Source organism: Stegodyphus dumicola, chromosome 8 (assembly GCF_044657685.1).
Source record: "Stegodyphus dumicola isolate Sdum_Otavi_A_Nest chromosome 8, ASM4465768v1".
NCBI classification, from domain to species: Eukaryota; Metazoa; Arthropoda; class Arachnida; order Araneae; family Eresidae; genus Stegodyphus; species Stegodyphus dumicola.
The window spans coordinates 179776285-179793984 of NC_140775.1; the positions used below are offsets into that span (position 1 = coordinate 179776285).

The following is a 17700-nucleotide window of genomic DNA, read 5'->3' on the forward strand; positions in this document are numbered from 1 at the left end:
TAGTAAGTTGTTCACGATCTGCCGCTGTTAGTTTATATGCAAAGTGGATAAATGACGGTGGCAAGGTGTTGAACTTCGAAACAGAGGATAGGACGTCGATCAAAGAAAAAGAACGTCTGAGGATGCCCTGCTTGGTACAGCAAAATTGGCACCAGACAGCTGACTGTCCAATACAGTGCAGGTCCAAGTTCAAGCGTTTCGGAACACACAGTTCAGTGGAAACTGTTGGATATGGGACTGTGCATCAGACGTCCTACTCATGTGCCTCTGTTGACCAAGCGCCATCATCATCTACGCCCACAGTGATAATTACGAATCAGTTGCATGGCGTCTGTCTTTCCAACTGGAACTGGAATCTTCGACAATGCTTCGTCGAATCAGGACGACGCTTCATGTCACAAGACTAGAATTCTGTTGGTGTGGTTTGAGGAGCATAATGTTGAATTCCAATTAATGTCCTGGTTACCTAATTTTCCAGATCTTAACCTGATAGAGCACATTTGGAATGTCAAGTAGCGGCTGCTCAGAGCTCAAGCACCACCATGTTGGAATATCTTGAATTTGCGTGGCCGCTGCTTAAGCATTTGGTACAACCTGTCTCCAGTCATCTACCGAGAACTTGTGGCATGCATGCCAATGTGAGGTGCAGGTCATAGGTCGCGCAACGCGTTTTTGAGTAGGTGGTCATAATGTTTTGGCTCTTCTGTGTACAGCTGTTCTGTGGATAGCTTATTACATGATATGTATCCAAGAAGTAATCGAGTTTGATGTGTATGTTTCATACCATTCCTCCTGTTCTAATGCCATATGGTTTCTTTCTTTGGGGTACGTTATGGACTTGCTTTACTGTGTTTCTTACGCCCTTTCTCAACAACAAAATGCATCAGTACTCAAAGAATGCGTTAATGCCGTGCTTCAGTGGAGTACTGTAAAAGGTATGGACAAACTCAACTACAACTGGAATGCGTGCTGAGTGACCGGCTAGCCATACTTAAAGTATTTCTAAGAAAATTAAGCTGATTTCTCACTTATTATGATGTCTGAATTACAGTTGTATGCTTAATACTTTAAAAGGTACACTGTTCTGAAATCTGTTGAATTATTTATAATAGCTCTGAGTAAAGCTTGATTGTTTGTAAGCTATGTGTAGTGTTTATTGTATATAAGGCGATGACTTTACGATTATAATGTTTTCAATGCATATAAATACTGTTTTGTACATGAGCAGCCTGGTAGACTGCTAGCTCAGTGAGCATGTAAAGAAACCTTAACACATTTTTTTTGAACGACTGTTGAAATGTGAACCCTTTCAGATTCCCCTACCCCTTAATTTTTTTTTTGTATGAGAATTTAGTTTGTTATTAATTTTTTTTATACTTTCTTTGAAGAAAAAAGTAAAATTTGAAATTTCGTTTCAGTCGACTTGGAAAATATGCCAGAAGATGCAGATACTGACCAGCACGTAGGAATGCGACCGTCCCTTTCGCCGCCGCCCCTCAGCGCCTCCTCACCGGCCAAGGGGCCCCTCCTGCCTTCCGATGGGCCCCAATCGGAAGACCAGGGACCTCTCACAAACGGTACCTCCCTCGAAGACCGTCCCCCACGCATCAATGGCGTGCCACCTTCCAGCAAAAAAAATCCAGAGGACGAGAAGATCCAAGAATACTTGCAACGGAGCGACACGGCGGTCATCTTTCCCGAACCGGTAGGGGGCACAAGCCCCAAACAGGGAGAAGAGAAAACCTCGCAGTCCCCAGAACCAGCACCTGTTATAGGTAAGAATCATTTACATTGAAATAAAAATGTGCTTTTAGGCTGTTCAAGATACCTAGACATGAGCGTGATACGAAAAAGGCGAAGCGATAGAATGGCAGCCTAAAAAAAATTATCTAACTGTGAGCGAACGTATCCTGTAAAGAAAATACATTATGGATAATGTTTTTCGTTTTAATAAATTATAGATTTAACCACGCTATGCTGTATGCTTTTTAAAGTAAAATTTTTTTTTATCAAAATTCTCAGTATTAAACTCTGGATTTGGACTCTTTATAAAGGGTGTTTCATTTTTAAACGATCACCTTTGTTTTTTTCTAATTATTACTTTCCGTTTGAGCTAGTTTCTGAAATAAAATTCTCGTAATTAATGAATCTCTAGATATAACAAAACAAAGAGTCTGTGTGTCTTCCGTTCGCGCTGCGCGTAAGCTAATAGACCCACGGTTTCGAAATTTGGTACATAGGTGCATATAGACAAGAGCCAGCGCACCTCGAAGCGATTTTTTAGAAATTCGAATTCGAATTTTTTTTAATTCTATGTTTTGTGACGAAATCGCGTCATTTTGAGATCTAATGGGCTGTGGGAAAGCGAGATTTTACTCTACACACTCCATTTTCACATCGTCATGAAACGTAGCCACTTAGCTATTTTACGAACTTAAAATAAATTTGGTGTTTCTATAAATCGATTAAATACGAATTTATTTAACAAAGCGAGCTAACACCTTTTCAACGGGATTTTTTCTATAAAAGTTTATTTTTAAAAATGTACAGTTTATTTTTCTTTCATTTTTGGACACGTTAAACTTTCGTCCTTGCGACTGCTTTTACAAAAAGAATTTTTGAAAAATGATAATATTTTGTATTTTTAAAAAAATTTTTAATGAAGCTTCCGAGTACACTTCTCACATCTTACATCTTTAAAAATGTGATTTTGGCAACAATTTCCCTTTCTTATTGTTGTTGATAGATTTTTGATGAAATCGTATCATTTTGAACTGTTTCATTCTTTTAGAAATACGGTTTTGACAACAATTTTTCATCGTATTTCTATGTCACTGTTTTTAAGAGATTGGCATATTTCATTGTCATTCTTATATATATATATATAATACATTTTTATTGATATTTTTTTGATAAAGTTGCCCTGCAGAGTAAAATTATGCGCGGAATTTTTTTTTTTTTTTTTTTTTTTTTGAGTTTCTTTCATGTTATTTTTTGCTTATTTTACTGTTTGCAAGATATTGAAAAGTTTTGCATGATTTTTTTTCTTCATTTGAGTTCTTAAGATTTTGCAAAGGGAAGTTGGTTAATTTATTTGTTAGGATAATTAATATTTGTATTAAGGGGTATTGCTTATTTCATTGTAATTTTGTTATACGTAATAACTTTTTTTTAATGAAGTTGTTCTGCAGGGTAAAATTCTACGCAGCTTTTAAATTTAACGTTTGGTTTTCCCTTCAGCCATTTTTCCGGTACATTTAAAAGTCAGACAAAGGCTGGCAGCTTCGCTGCTAGTATGTAATAAATGTAATGTAATATAATAATAATATACCGGCCAAGTGGGCGATTTGCACTTTCATAGTGGGCAGTAGAGATTTTTTCTGATGATGAAGATCGACACACGCTCACATGCACATGTATAGTTTGACCGTTGCAAATGCAGCCTTGCTTGGCATTTTGCCAAAACACATGGAATTGTCCAGAAGGGATGTTAATTACGTGCCGCAGGGTATTGGGGGTCACATGATAACTCGCTCTTCGTCGCAAAGAGGGAATTTTATATTGTAAGAAAGACTGACCTTGTGTCATCGGGGGGTGTAGTCATTAGTTGTCTTTCGCACTTTTGTTTCACATTCGCAAAAATAAAGATGAAGATTTACATTGGTTTGCAACCTTAGAAACCAAAAATATTGAAATTTGTTCGCCAGCTTTATTAATGTATGAATTTTACATGAACCTTGCATATATTTCCTCTTATTTGTTTCTTTTTGTACTTATATGTAATATATATGTTAATGTGAAACACCGAAATCTGAAGAATATCGACTTTCACCGGTGAATGTCAACATTCACATAGTCGCTTGGTGTATGTCCGAAATATTTTCCAAATACCCTTATTTCTGACTTACACCGGTCAATGTCGACATTCACCATGTACTAATGGTGAATGTTGAACATATAAGAAAGAATATTATATTTTGTTCTCCGTCAATTCAGTCACGAAAAAACGCACTTAAAATAAGAACTTACGAACATAAGAACTTAAAACACATAGTATATTCAAAATGAGAAAGGAAAATAATAGAAGTCATAAACTTACCAAATTATGTGATTCAAATCTTATTTATTGCAACGACTTAAACTATTATGACACTTTGAATTGCACAAGAGGCCCTTGCTTTTACAACTGCATTTATTTGTGGAACACTTCCTTTTGCAATGACAGCGTGTACATATACTCCTCTCTTTTCGACCTACACCATAGCATATCTGTGATTGTTGACATACACCGGTGAGGGTCCGAATGTACAAGAATTTAATTCAATATTCGATCTTTCACCGACGTATTTGGTGAATGTTGACATTCTCCGGTGAAAGTCGACTTTCTCCAATTTCGGTCTTTCATGGTAACATATGTATACATGTCCACTCTGTTACTCGGCTGGGTGAGGTAATTTTTTTTATTCTATGTTAGTAAATTGTGCATTTTTTGCTTTAAAAATGATTGAATTATGTTGTTCTTGTCTTCCGGCTAAGGGTTTTATGCCTTTAATTAACCTGCATGCAATATTTGTAGAACCGAGTGGGACCAAAAGGAAATTTTCAGTTTTGTCCACGGAAACATTTGCCTTCTTGCGCGCTGGCCGAATTGCTTGTTTTGCGTAGAAACTGTATTTTTAATTGTAAAAAGGTTCTTTTAATGGTTTTCAATTGTATTTGGTGTTTTATGTTTTTCTATATCTTATAATTTTTAATGAATATATTTTGTGTTTTCATGTCTTGCCTCGAAGTGAGAACTGAATTAATTATATGAGAACTATATCTCTGATGAAATTCGAGGAAATAAGCTTAATTGAAATGCGGGAAAAAATGCGTATAATTTAATGTTCCATATATGGAATTCATGTGATGTACACATCAGATTTTTTACATTAACTTCTGGACTATGTATGATGAGAGTTATCTTAACTCTTTGTTTGAGATTCCAAATGCAGGTTGGTGGAAAAAAAACGAAATATCATTTAATGAGAATTACCGCTGTGCTTGATAAATTTTTTGGTTAAGTGCTTTTTTATTATGTTGAGATATTAATTCATTGCAAGCAAATTATCTTTTTGTTGGCAAAGCGCGTAACTTTTATTTACAGCCATGAGCTGTGGTCAAAACCAAACAAAACAAGAAAACGAAGAAAACAAATCCGACAGAGAGACAAAAAACCCATCCCATCCCATTCGACTATTAATCTCATTAATTCCAGTCGAAAAATAAATGTGTTCAGAAAAAACAATGACGAAAAATCCATGTAATCCCAACGGAATATTTTTTAATGAGTCATTTGGCGTGGTATGATAACAAAACATAAAATTAGAAGGAAAAAAAAATATAATAATAAAACAATGCGAATGAACCGTTCGTAATTACATTTGCATAATTGATTTTAATATACCATCCTGATTGAAAAATATGTTGCACAATTAAATGTCATTTATTCGTTATTTTTTGGATGATAATCGCCAGCGATGATTTCTGCTTTATTAATTTCTTGTTCCTAGCTTTGATTGCCCGTTTATACCTTTATAATCGAAACGATCATTAAATCTGGTCGGTGAAATTTCTCATTGTGGGTAATGATGATTTTTTGGAACGGCGTTTTATGGTGCAGTATATCTTTAACATGCTTAGTTAATTAATATTGTGTGGAAGGAGGTTGGAGAGAGTTTTAATGCCATTTCACTGTTGGCTACTGCAGCGAAATTTCTTCTGACCTTTTTGCCTGTCATCTATTTTCTGATTTCTTCCATAAAAGTGCTTGAACTATCAATTGCTTAATGACTTGGAGCTAAATGATCTTCCGCAGAAAAGATCATTTAGTGCTTATTTCGTGTCTTTTTGATGTGTTGGTTTAATTGTCTTTCATAGTATTTATTTTTTAATGGAGACTTACTCTTAAAAATATTTTAAATCGTCACTGCTTTGCGTTGTTATTTCAGAAAATCCATCAACATCCGACAATTTAATGGCATTTTATATATATACAGATCGATTAAATGTGTTCGCATCATGGAGGTAGGAAAGGGAGGAGGGGCCAACCCGCGCTAAAAGTGAAGCACTGCTTTGAAGCTTGGGTCACCAGATGGGGTGTTCTTTGTTTACATTCAGAAGCTCGCTTGACAAGATTCTGATAGTATTTCGACACACGACAGTTCCATAGAAATCGAAAAAGGGACACTTTCGCATGAAAGAAACATTCGTAGTGTGATGGATAATAGCAATTTGTATAGTTTAGTGACATTTACGCAAAAATCACATCTTCGTTATTTTTCGATAACTAACAACAGCGCTTTTGATTATGAATTTGTTTTATAAAATTCTAAGCTGTTGCACTACATAAATATAGATTTTAAGAAAAATGTTATGCTTAAAGAATGAAAAATACCTTACGGTACATTTAAAATTGTATACGTCTTTCGATACCCTTGATAGAGTATTCGCTACTTTTATTTTATTTTCCAAACGTCAAAATGTTTTAAATAAAACAAATTTTTTTGACATCCATATATTATTGTAACATGTACCTTTTAAAATTAAGTAACGCATGCAAGGGCTATCTGCCTAAAGAGAGAGATGCCATCGTGGAGGAATTTTGAAGAAAAACTGACCGTTGAGTGGGTATTAAAAATAATACTTATAATTTTCATTCAAATTATATTCATATATATTTTTTATGTAAAACTTTCGGGTGTATGCTAAATTAGTGTAAATTACTTTACACGAAAAATATAGTGAATGCACAGAAATTAAAGATTTGCACATGCCGGAAATGAAAAATAGGAAATATGTATGGGTATTAATGCATGTGCTTGCAAAAAGCATGTATCTGCCTTTGACAAAATACTTAAATATTCATTAAACTACTTATAAATGTATTTGAAATGAAGAACAGTGAAAGTACTGTGAAGAAATCTAATTATTAAATGTATCTAATTTATAATGATTATAAATGTTATCTAAATATATCATAACCTTAATATTGAATTGTAAACATAAATTGAAATCCTGTTGACAAATACGTTATAAAACTATTTAAGCAAGAATTGTTCGTATAGGAAAGCAATGAGATGCGCACTTAAGAACGTAATAAAGAGTTTTGGAATATGTATTGTTGAAATGAAGGGTAAAAAAAAATCTGATAAGTATAATTAAAAGAATTATTCCCTTTACATTTTATAATAACTCAGTTACAAGTTTTAAATAATACTTAAAAAAAAACTTATTTTATTCCCTTTCAGAAATGTTCAGAGAAACTCAAGTACTATTTAAAGTATTTCGCTAATTCCTAATAATTCTCTAATTTAAAATGAACCGAATAGAGCATTTATTATAAATTGACTTACATTTTTGGATTTAAAAGATGCCTCAGAAGCCAAAAAATCATGTCATATTTAAGAAAGTATTTTAGGAAGAAGCTCTATAAATAGAAAAGAAATAATGCATAATTTTAATATTAATAATACAATAAACTTTGATCTTAATTTTTGTACCTTAACCGAATAAAATCGAATTACCTTATCTTTTTTTTTCTAATGTAATTAACGAAAACTTGTGAAAATATTTCATTCAAATTAAACCATTCTGAGAAAACTGTCCTGTGAAAAGTATAGCATTTAATTCCGTTCAGAATGAAATGTTGTTTAAAAATATGTTGTTTTCACATACTTAGGACTCTGAAGTGTTGTAGAAAAAGAAAATATATACGGTTATATGTATATTTACGACGTAATTACAAAATATTTACATCCGAACGCGTCAAATCCCATTGAACTCATGACCCAATGTTTTGGTCACCACGTAGGGATCGCCGGTGCTTCAGAGCAGGGTACGGGAGAAACTTGTTTAGGGCGACTCCATCTTACTTCATACCTCCATGGTTCGCATAACAACCAGGACAGGCTGCTAAACGAAAATTCCTCTTTCCCGAAAGCCGCAAAGGATATTTACAGTATTTTCCCGCTTACTTCACCCTCTGGCTTTTTAATGCGAAGTTCTGAAAATTCAAAAAAAAAAAAAAAAAAAAAATTGTATAATTTTCCTCTTTTTCTACTGTACATAGTTATTTCCTCTGAGCGCTAGTTTATTCGGTTATTATTTATGATTATTTTTAGCCCAGAGGGCTATTAATTTGGCTTTGGCATTTTGAGTTGAAAGCTTTAAATGTCCGTTTCACTTTTCAAATTGTTGCCACCAAATGTTATCGCGCTGTGTTATATTTAAAGAAATTAAATAATGAAGAATCTCCACATGTATGTATGTTTCTCGCATTGTGATAGAAACAACGGTACCAGAGCCATCAAATTTTGAATTCCCTATTCCTTCGAATATGAGCATCTCGCAGCCGGAATTTGTTTTATTATCGATTTCATATTTTGTAACATTTTAACGAATTTTTAATAAACAAACTCAACAATTTGAAAGCGAGCAATGGCAACACTATACGGGGGGAGGAATTATCTCCAGCGCGCGGGACTGTTCAGAAATTCTAAAAATATGCTCTTTTTAAATTTTAAAATTATTTTGTCGTATTGATGTTGAATTGAAGAACATGTTATTTAATAAGTAAAGGTAACGCACAAAACGTTAAAAAAAGCCCCTTTAATTGTAATGTAAAATCTGAAAGCTTTCAGACTTTTTTAGTTCTTAATTTTTATTATTTAAACGTCAAAGAAGATGCATGGGTTTAAATATTGAAACAGTAACGTATGATAATATCTGGAATTGAACATAAATCATAGCACTTTGATTCTTTAGAGCAATATATTGTGTTATGTCTGTGAGAACTTGGATAAACGTTGTCAGTGGAAAGCAATGCTGATTTTTGAAGGCACTAAAGAGGAATATTTTGGACGCAGAGGCTTAGTTTTAAATAATAAGTCTGTTAAATTAAAACAGCAAAAAATATTCGTGTACATTTTACACCTGACTATGGTATATGAGAAACCTCACAATGTCTACTTTACAATGAAATTTCTCTTCTAATCTTAGATTGGGTCAGGTCATTCTTCACAAACATATTGAGCAATTTTAAACCTTATGATTTAAGTTTATATTTTTGCTTTACCACTTAAGGGGACTCATACACCTTAAACCCCTTATGATCTTCGAATATGTGACTGTTGCAAGAATTGGGATATTTTATTTATTTTAAAAGCAATTACTTCCAACTTTTTATAGCTGACTACATAATATAGCTGCTCTGGAAACTAATAACCAGAAAGTTTGTGTTGCCACAAATATTTTTGTAATTTAATCCTCTTTGTGACAAAATATTTCGCCATGTTTCTACCTTGCGCTCATGATATTTTAAAAATGGCTAATAGTAAATACTTGAAATTTGATGGAATTCTTTATATGGGCACTACTTTCTAACTGAACCAACAATCTGATGAATATTTTAATATTGAAAAATTTTTATGGACAAAAACATTACAATTTTTTTTAATAAAATACATTTTATTAACTCAACTCAAAATAAAATAAAAATTTAACATGAAATTTTTAGAATTTTAGGTTCACAGTAGTTTCCAAATGTTCTAAAATCTATATATTAAATATGGAATTAAATTATGAAACAGAATGTTTTAAACTGTGCGCGCAAGTTGGAAACATGACGAAAAATGTTGTCACAAAGCGGATTAAATTATAAAAATATTTGTGGCAACACAAACTTTCTGATGACTATTTCAGAAATCAGCTATATTATGTAGTCAGCTGTAAAAAGTTGGTAGTAATTGCTTTTAAAATAAATAAGTTATCCCAATTCATGCAACAGTCACCTATTCTAACATCTTATGGGTTTTAAGGTGTATGAGTCCCCTTAAGAAGCAATTGCGAACATTTATCAAAAATCTAACGACTGTTCCATGATTTAACGAGACAAACATTTGATAAACATTCCTAGTTTCAAAGCGAATAATTTCCATGCGTGTAGTAATAAATGTACTCAATTTTATATTTTACTGCCTTCTTACAATTAGCAGAAAAAATGTTTATTTAACTAATTAACATGCTAAAATATAGTACTGGTAGTTAAAACGATATATGTATCAAAATAAAAGTCTCTACTGTAGGTTTGTTTCTCTGCAACGCATGAACGGGAGATAAATTCATGTTACGGTTTTAACTTTTGGAAGATTCTGCAAAGTAAAATATAAGTTACGTGAAAAACAACCTAGAACCGTTTCCTTACGGTTCTAAAGTATACTTGAAAAATTTTCCCTTAAATGCAAAATTTAAACAAAATGAGGCTGTAAATCTCCTCTTTCAGCTTCTATGCACAGCCTACCTAACTTTTCCCGTTTCCGGGAAAATAATTGCATTCTTCATAAACAACTCTTAAACTCCAACCTTGCATTTATATCATCCCTTCCACCTCCCCTCTCTTGGTTTCCTGAGCACAAAGTCATACTACCAAAACCAAACATTCCCGAGAATTTTTTTTCCGGGTTTATTCCTTTATTACTGCCGTAATCCAAGTCGCTCTAAATGAAAATTATTGAGCAGCGGAACTTCCAGAGTATTCTTGAAACAATACAAAAGTGAGGAAGAGATAAAATATATGTGCCGACCCCCCCTTTCAGAAAGCCTTTTCCCCCCCATCGCTGCTTGGGAGAAAGGCTGCGGGATTTTGCGTTGGAATGCGCGAATCGGAGTTAATTAGGAGATAGTTTAATTTAAACGAGAAATACCTTCCAACGTGCGCATTAAAGCGCCCGGGGGGGTCGTTAGGAGGGGAGCACGAGGGAGATGTGTAAAAGTACTGTGGTATTTGAGGAGCTTTGTTGCATTGGCGGTGGGTGGTATTTCCGGGGACATACCTGACTGCCATACCTTTCCCAACATCTCCATTCATTCTCTGGCAGAAGCATTGTCGTCCTCCCACCTTCGGTAGAAGGCTTGTGTTCCAGTATACCCTTACCTCTCCCCCTGTCCTCTTTATTGGTATCGGTGGGGAAAATTCGCATATTCGCTTTCACCTTTCTGGGAGAAAAATGTGGCAAAAATACTTTTCGAAGGATGTTGATTTCGGGTTTTCAAGCTTTGCGGTTGCAGAGGTTTGGTAAATTAAATTGTGATGCGTTGTCGTGGTTGGGCGTTGTTCTGGAGATTTGTTTTTAGGGTTTGGGAGGCTACGCTTGTTAAAAGTCCTGCAATTGCTCCTTAATTAAAATGAAAACTTTCTGCGTGCAGGATTCGACCTACTTCAGGAAAAATGCTCATTTTGTTATTATGTTGATGGTGCATGTAACATTCCAGGAAATATTACATTTTTGGTATCATACAGGATGTCCCAACTAAAGGTATATACTTGTTGAATTTCAGAACAGCACTGCTTTTATTACTATATATTTAATACGGGCGTAATGATATGCGGTACGGTAATTATGGCAAGAGTCTTGAATTCATATTGCAAGTAGGCCGAATACTCGATCCAAAAGCAGCTAAAGAACCAAACAGAATAACCAAATAAATTTGCTATAACCAAATAAATGTTAAAATTAGGGAAAGCAACAATACTGTGTTAGACGTAGATTTTAGTCAAGACTCTTATCGATTTCGAGGGCAAACAGATATAAACATGCCTCTTTATCAGAGGCACAGAAATCTTCAACGAAGTGAAAAATTACGGTATATTTATACCCAAAAGGAGTAAAGCGAACGAGAAGGTAGCGCCATCTGTCGGCAGAAATAGTAACGAAAATCTTTAATTTTTTAAGTTAAGAGAAGTTTAAAATTAAATCCAATCACCAATGAAACAACAAAAAAACAAACGTTTTTTTAACAAAATGTAAAACATTTCTTAATAAAGCAAAATTAAACTAAATGTGAAAATTTCATTTTTAAATAGTTATCAAAACATACAAAATAATAATAATACAAAGGAAAAAAATTTCAAATTCATATTTATTTCCCATCTGAAGTCTAGAGGCTGCTCGTACCTGAAAGAAATTTCTATTGGTTATATTTTGTAAATAAAACATATTGCTAGCTAAATATAAAATAATAGATTGACATTTATTTTAGGTAATTCCCAAAACGTTGAATTAACGCTTAAATGATTTACTTTATATCTTAACCGGAAATTTTAGAATACTGAAACGCCAAAGTAAATTTACTGATTGTACCAATGTGAGAAATTCTCTTACTTTATCCTAGTCATGCGGTTTGGCATATAAGCGTACAGTGACAAAGTCCTATCCAGTGGTCCTCAACCATTTTTGCTAGACCGTCATCCCCTCTCTCCTCTCCAATATGTATACATTAATTTGAATTTCGATTATTTTTTAATGTTTTTTGTAAATTTGTAAGGATCATAAGTTTTACTAACGTTTATTTCATTTTAAATCTTTACTATCACTTCTTATTTTCTACTTCCGGCCAGAATTAAAAGCTTATTTATACAAATTTATCTTGCTAACGCCAAGTACTTAAGTTGAGGCTTTTTGCCAAGCAAGAGAGAGGAAGGAGTTAATCGAAGCAGGCCGCTTACCTTAGAAGTTTTACTCAGTTGCTGGTTGCCTTCAAGGCTAGAGGTTTAATCCTCTTGATAATGTTAAACGTATCGTAGTTTTAGCAGCTCTCTGTACTACATACGGCTTTTTGTTAATTAACGGCCAATCTTAAAGTAGGCACTTGTATATTAATTCAAAGTTAGTTTAGTTAGAGTTTTAGTTAGTATTTTTATATTCTTACGTTCAGACCACAAGTGGTTGGTCTCTGTCTTCCGAAGTTCCGGAAAGCTCTGTAAGAATAGAAAAATAAAGGGTTTCGTATACCCTTCCTGTGTGTATTGTCTACTTCACAATTTATCGAACATAGCTTGAGTAAGCTCCCTGTTCCGAGTCAGGACAGTTCATGTTTCCAAAGCAAGTAAAGAGGAACACAGAACCTGATAAGAGGAATACCAGTCCTGATAAATTAAACAAGGAAACGTAGAGAAAATAGTAATAAATACCAAAACGTGAATGAAAATAGCTTTTTATAATCATAAACACATACAGTGGTGGCCAAAATTGTGGACACTTTTGGAAATTTTTATGTTTTTGAACTTTGTTTGCTTATAGAAAACGTTACTTTTCACAAAATGCAAGCTTGTATATACCATTTTAAAGAGAATTTATTACTGAATTCAATACAAAACACAAAATTTAATTATTTGCAATACAAAAAAAGTTAAACGATAATAGTTATCGATATACATTAGATGGTGATAATTGCAGTGAGTTATCAGTACTTAGTAGGGTACCCTTTATTTTTGATTACAGCTTCACATCGACGTTTCATTGAGCTGACAAGAGTTTTAAGCTCGTCTTTCGTTATTACATGATGCAGGAAACAATTATAGCCTCAATTAGTTCCATTTTATTTGATGGGCGCCTCATTCGGACCAGAGTTTTCAAACGGTGCCACAAATTTTCGATAGGTTTGAGGTCAGGACTGTTTCCTGGCCATGACAACAATTTAATGTTCTTTGTACGAAACCACTCTTTCGATATTTTGGCCCTGTGGCAAGAAGCAGAATCCTGCTGAAAAATAAACGAAGCATTGTTGGGAAAGAGATCTCTGATGGAAGGTAGAAGTTTTGGTCCTAGAATAGTGTCAATGTATTTTCTGGCATTCAGTGTCCCATCGATGACATGAAGGTGACCAGTACCATCTACGAATCATGTATCATGAAGGTGACCATCAATCTACTACGAACCCGTACGCACGCAATATTAGCTCAATAACTTTTGAATACCTTATAAGGTATTTCTCCCACTTTCCTAGCGTCCTTCGCGGTACACGCTGGCCCGGTATTCCAGAGGTCCGTGGTTCGATTCCCGGCGAAGGCGGTTGCTAATTGTTCATCTTTCCGGCCTCCAAAAAATTCTAATGACTCTACAACTGGCGCCCGAGCTAAAAGGGTTGTGGATGATGATTCTCCGCACCCAGGATTTGGCGACTAGGTCCCATGAAACCCTAGTCGCCCTTTAAAAAGGGGAGTGTATAAGGTATTTCTCCCACTTTCCTAGCGTTCTTCGTGGTGTAACGGTAGCACGCTGGTCCGGTATTCCAGAGGTCCGTGGTTCGATTCCCGGCGAAGGCGGTTGCTAATTATTCATCTTTCCGGCCTCCAAAAAAATTCTAATGACTCTACAACCTGTTGCTATACTGCAATGTTAATGATAATTTTTCTGGTATCTGTATGTTGCTAAAACTTTGAATAGAGTTACGGCAGAAAAATTATTTTGTTTAGCCTATCACAGGGGCAACAGAATTCTATTTATAAAAATGTCTACATATTTCCTGGGTAAGAACCAAGAAAATTTTACAGAATGCTCTCCCGAGTAAAATTACTTTTGGATAAGTTGCACTTAATTTTTCCATACATAAAATAACTAATTGCCATTATACCGTCTCCTAGATTTCTCCATTACGCATGTTGGATTTTATTGGGTGATTCTCTTCTTCCTCTTCTCTTTAGAATACGAATTGGCTAAGTCATGCCTATTACTTCTGAATCGCGTTTCCTGTATGGCGTAGTTTGCTCCAGTTAAGAGTCATCCTCAACTTCCCGTTATCCGGAAGTCAGGAGTCAACGAGGGCTGCTCAGGTTCCTCCTCAGATACCTCCCAGCGCAGGGAGGGTCCAGGCTTTGCCTCATGATTCACGCTTCCTGCAATAGAGGCCGGGTCTCCAACACAAAAACTTTCCCTCTTCCTTCGACGTTACGTTTGGATGAACCGAAAAACTTCCGTTGGTGAGTCATTTCTGGAGGAACTTGGAGAATGACGATGCTTGGAATATTCCCCTTCTGCTCTTCTGCATCCGCCGTGATGTAGGGCATTCCCTATATGAATTTTTCTTAAATGGAGAATCAGAACTATATATGGTGGTATCGGGAAAATATTCAGAGGTGCTGTTTCTTAAACTGGAATCAGGGCTTTTGATATATTGAATGATGTGGTGTTTTTTCTAAACTCTCAACTCTTCTTTGATACTGAATTGATATCTGTTGAGTTTTGCTGTTTCTGATTCAGATTAGCTACCTGAATAAACATAAAAAGGCATCATTCTTACCTGATATTAGTTGGGGATCTTAACTAGTATTCTTTTAGGGGGGAGGAGGAGAGGTAATGCAGTTGTTCTCATAGAACAACTTTTTTTGATAATTTAAACTTTTCTTCGTTGACAAAATAATATTCAAGTATTATTATTTTTGCATAAAAATAGTAACTTATAAAGTTTTGGTATTGACTCAGAATTCTGTCACAGAAATAAAATATTTTACTTAAATAATATTTTAGTAATTAAGACACAATAAATACGCCAAATAAATACTAATTCAGAAGTCAAACAACAAAAATCAGCGTTATATTTTCAAAATTTCCACAGGACTAGTTTCGATGGTTTTACCGAACCACCATCCTCAGCTGCAAAACCGCTAATGCACAAAAGACAAAATAATGATTACATAAGATAAGAATAAGCAAGCGGCGCCATCTGTTGGTGAAACCAGAACTAAAACTAATTTCTTTTAAAGGCCAAAGGCAAAGATAGATTGGAATTAGGATCGTTAACAAGAACAGAAAGATTTTTTTGAATGTGAAATCCCTCTAGAAAATCCAGTTATTATGTAAAGAAATTATGTTTTTGTTCTGGTTTCACCAACAGATGGCGCCACTTGCTTATTCTTGTCCAAGCTTTTTTATCTTACGTAATCATTATTTCCTCTCTTGTTCATTTGAGGTTTTGCAGCTGAGGATGGTGGTTCGGTAAAACCATCGGAACTAGTCCTGTGAAAATTTTGAAAATATAACGCTGATTTTTGTTGTTTGATTTCTGAATTTGAATTTTAGTATTAGTAAATTTTAATAGGCTATTGTGACGTTAGTACATAATCACCCTCAGACTTTCAGGTGCTTAATGAAAACTTCCTGTTTTGTTCAGAGACAAAATTGACAGCAGAACTTTGAGGAAAGGTGCAGCGGAAACTCCCTAGTGTGGTTTTCGGCCATCAGGGACTAATTAATCTCTTTCCAGGTTTTTAACAAAACGAAGAGAGGGCTTTGTGTAAAAAACTTTTGATGCTGTAAACGAGTGAAGGCAGACGCATTTTAGCGTCGTTGCAGCTTCAGCGGCCTTTGTATGAATTATGGCTGAAATAATTCAATTATTTTAATATTTACTCAAGAATTTCTTATTAAGTTTTCAAAATAAATATTTTAACAGACAACCTGTCTTTCCTTGCACCCAGCACTGGTGTTCTGACGTTACACCATTTTGAGAATGTTGTTAGTTTAAAATGTGTCAAGAATTCAGGGTTGTTTTTTCAGGGGGAGGGGGCAATTGATCGAAATATATCCATTTTGGTCACGTGTAAGCAAATATTTTAAGGATTTGCTCGATGGGAAGGTAGGGATGTTGCCATAAATTCCAAAGCTCGATAATGCAATTAATATTGAATGCTTTTCTTATCATTGCAACGTTACATAGCTTATACATAAATCCTTGAAGTTATACATTGAATTATATATAAATCCAAAGTTGAAGTATTGTGATGTATAATTTAAAACATTGGCTTGCATTGAATTATACATTGATATATACGCATTGAACTTATACATAAATTCAAAAGTTACGAAATACCAGAGAGTTTTAATAAGAAGTGGCGTGAATTTGACATGGGCTATTATTAAAGAATGCTGGAACTTTCTAATGCATAGTATTACAATTTGTGTCATTTAAACTATCATTATGCCTTGATGCAGAATGCAATATCAAGCAGCGACTATAAAATTTCTATAAGAGGTGCGTCAGAAGTTCGATCAACTTCGTAATTACCAATGGTAATGAAGTACTGCACACTCAGAGCTCTTAATGTTTATCATATGTGTTTCTGTGATCTCCTGGAAGCTCAACAACACATCCATGCGCTGCAGTCGTGCAAGTGATTTTGAATACTGTACCACTTAGTAATATCCAGTGTTTTCATTCAAAATAAAAGAATTTATATAACCAACCTTGTGAAAAATATGACAAAGTAGCTCGTTTCCTCAATACATTTTGTTGTTTATGATACCTTGCAAGTCTGGGTAGCCATGTCAACCCCATCAAGCACCCACTTAGGGAAGTATATATTCAGAGTATCAGATGTATTTTGTTACTTACTCCTGGAGTTTTGAAGACCCTGCATCTCCTAGAGTCGGACAGTAGGCTGAAACTCAGTATGTTACAAAGTAGCAAATCTTCCTATTTCTGTTGATTTATGTACTATAAAATACCGTTTCCTTTTATGCCTTGCCTGGATGTGATCCGGGTTAAGCGGATAAGATAAAAAGGCTTCGAACCATTTTGTTAACAAGATTGTTCGACTTTAACGTAGGACGAGGATTAGTATTTACCTTAATGTGGTACTCCTTAATTTAAGTTAGTGTAGTAGTCCTTTTAGAGCATTTTATTTCTTGTTATAATGTCATTAATTTCTCTGAATTAGTTTTGCCAATGAATGGTGAAATTTTAAGAACTGTTAGTATATTGTGCAACTTTCAACTGTTATAGTTTGATTTCGAGTCTTATAATAACTCTGAAATAAATGATGGTCAGTAAATTATGTCTTGGCTATTTATATATTCAAAATTTAGCGAACTGTGCTTTGCTGAA

The 17700-nt window shown here is 34.5% G+C and overlaps 1 protein-coding gene across 1 annotated transcript in view; it reads left to right on the forward strand.

The window, feature by feature from the left end:
- LOC118189302 (zinc finger E-box-binding homeobox protein zag-1-like) overlaps positions 1-17700 on the forward strand; it is a 284002-nt gene that overhangs the window by 87767 nt on the left and 178535 nt on the right. Inside the window, exon 2 of the mRNA XM_035359885.2 lies at positions 1419-1775. Coding sequence (XP_035215776.2) covers positions 1419-1775 — 357 coding nt within the window. The remainder of the gene's footprint in view (positions 1-1418; positions 1776-17700) is intronic.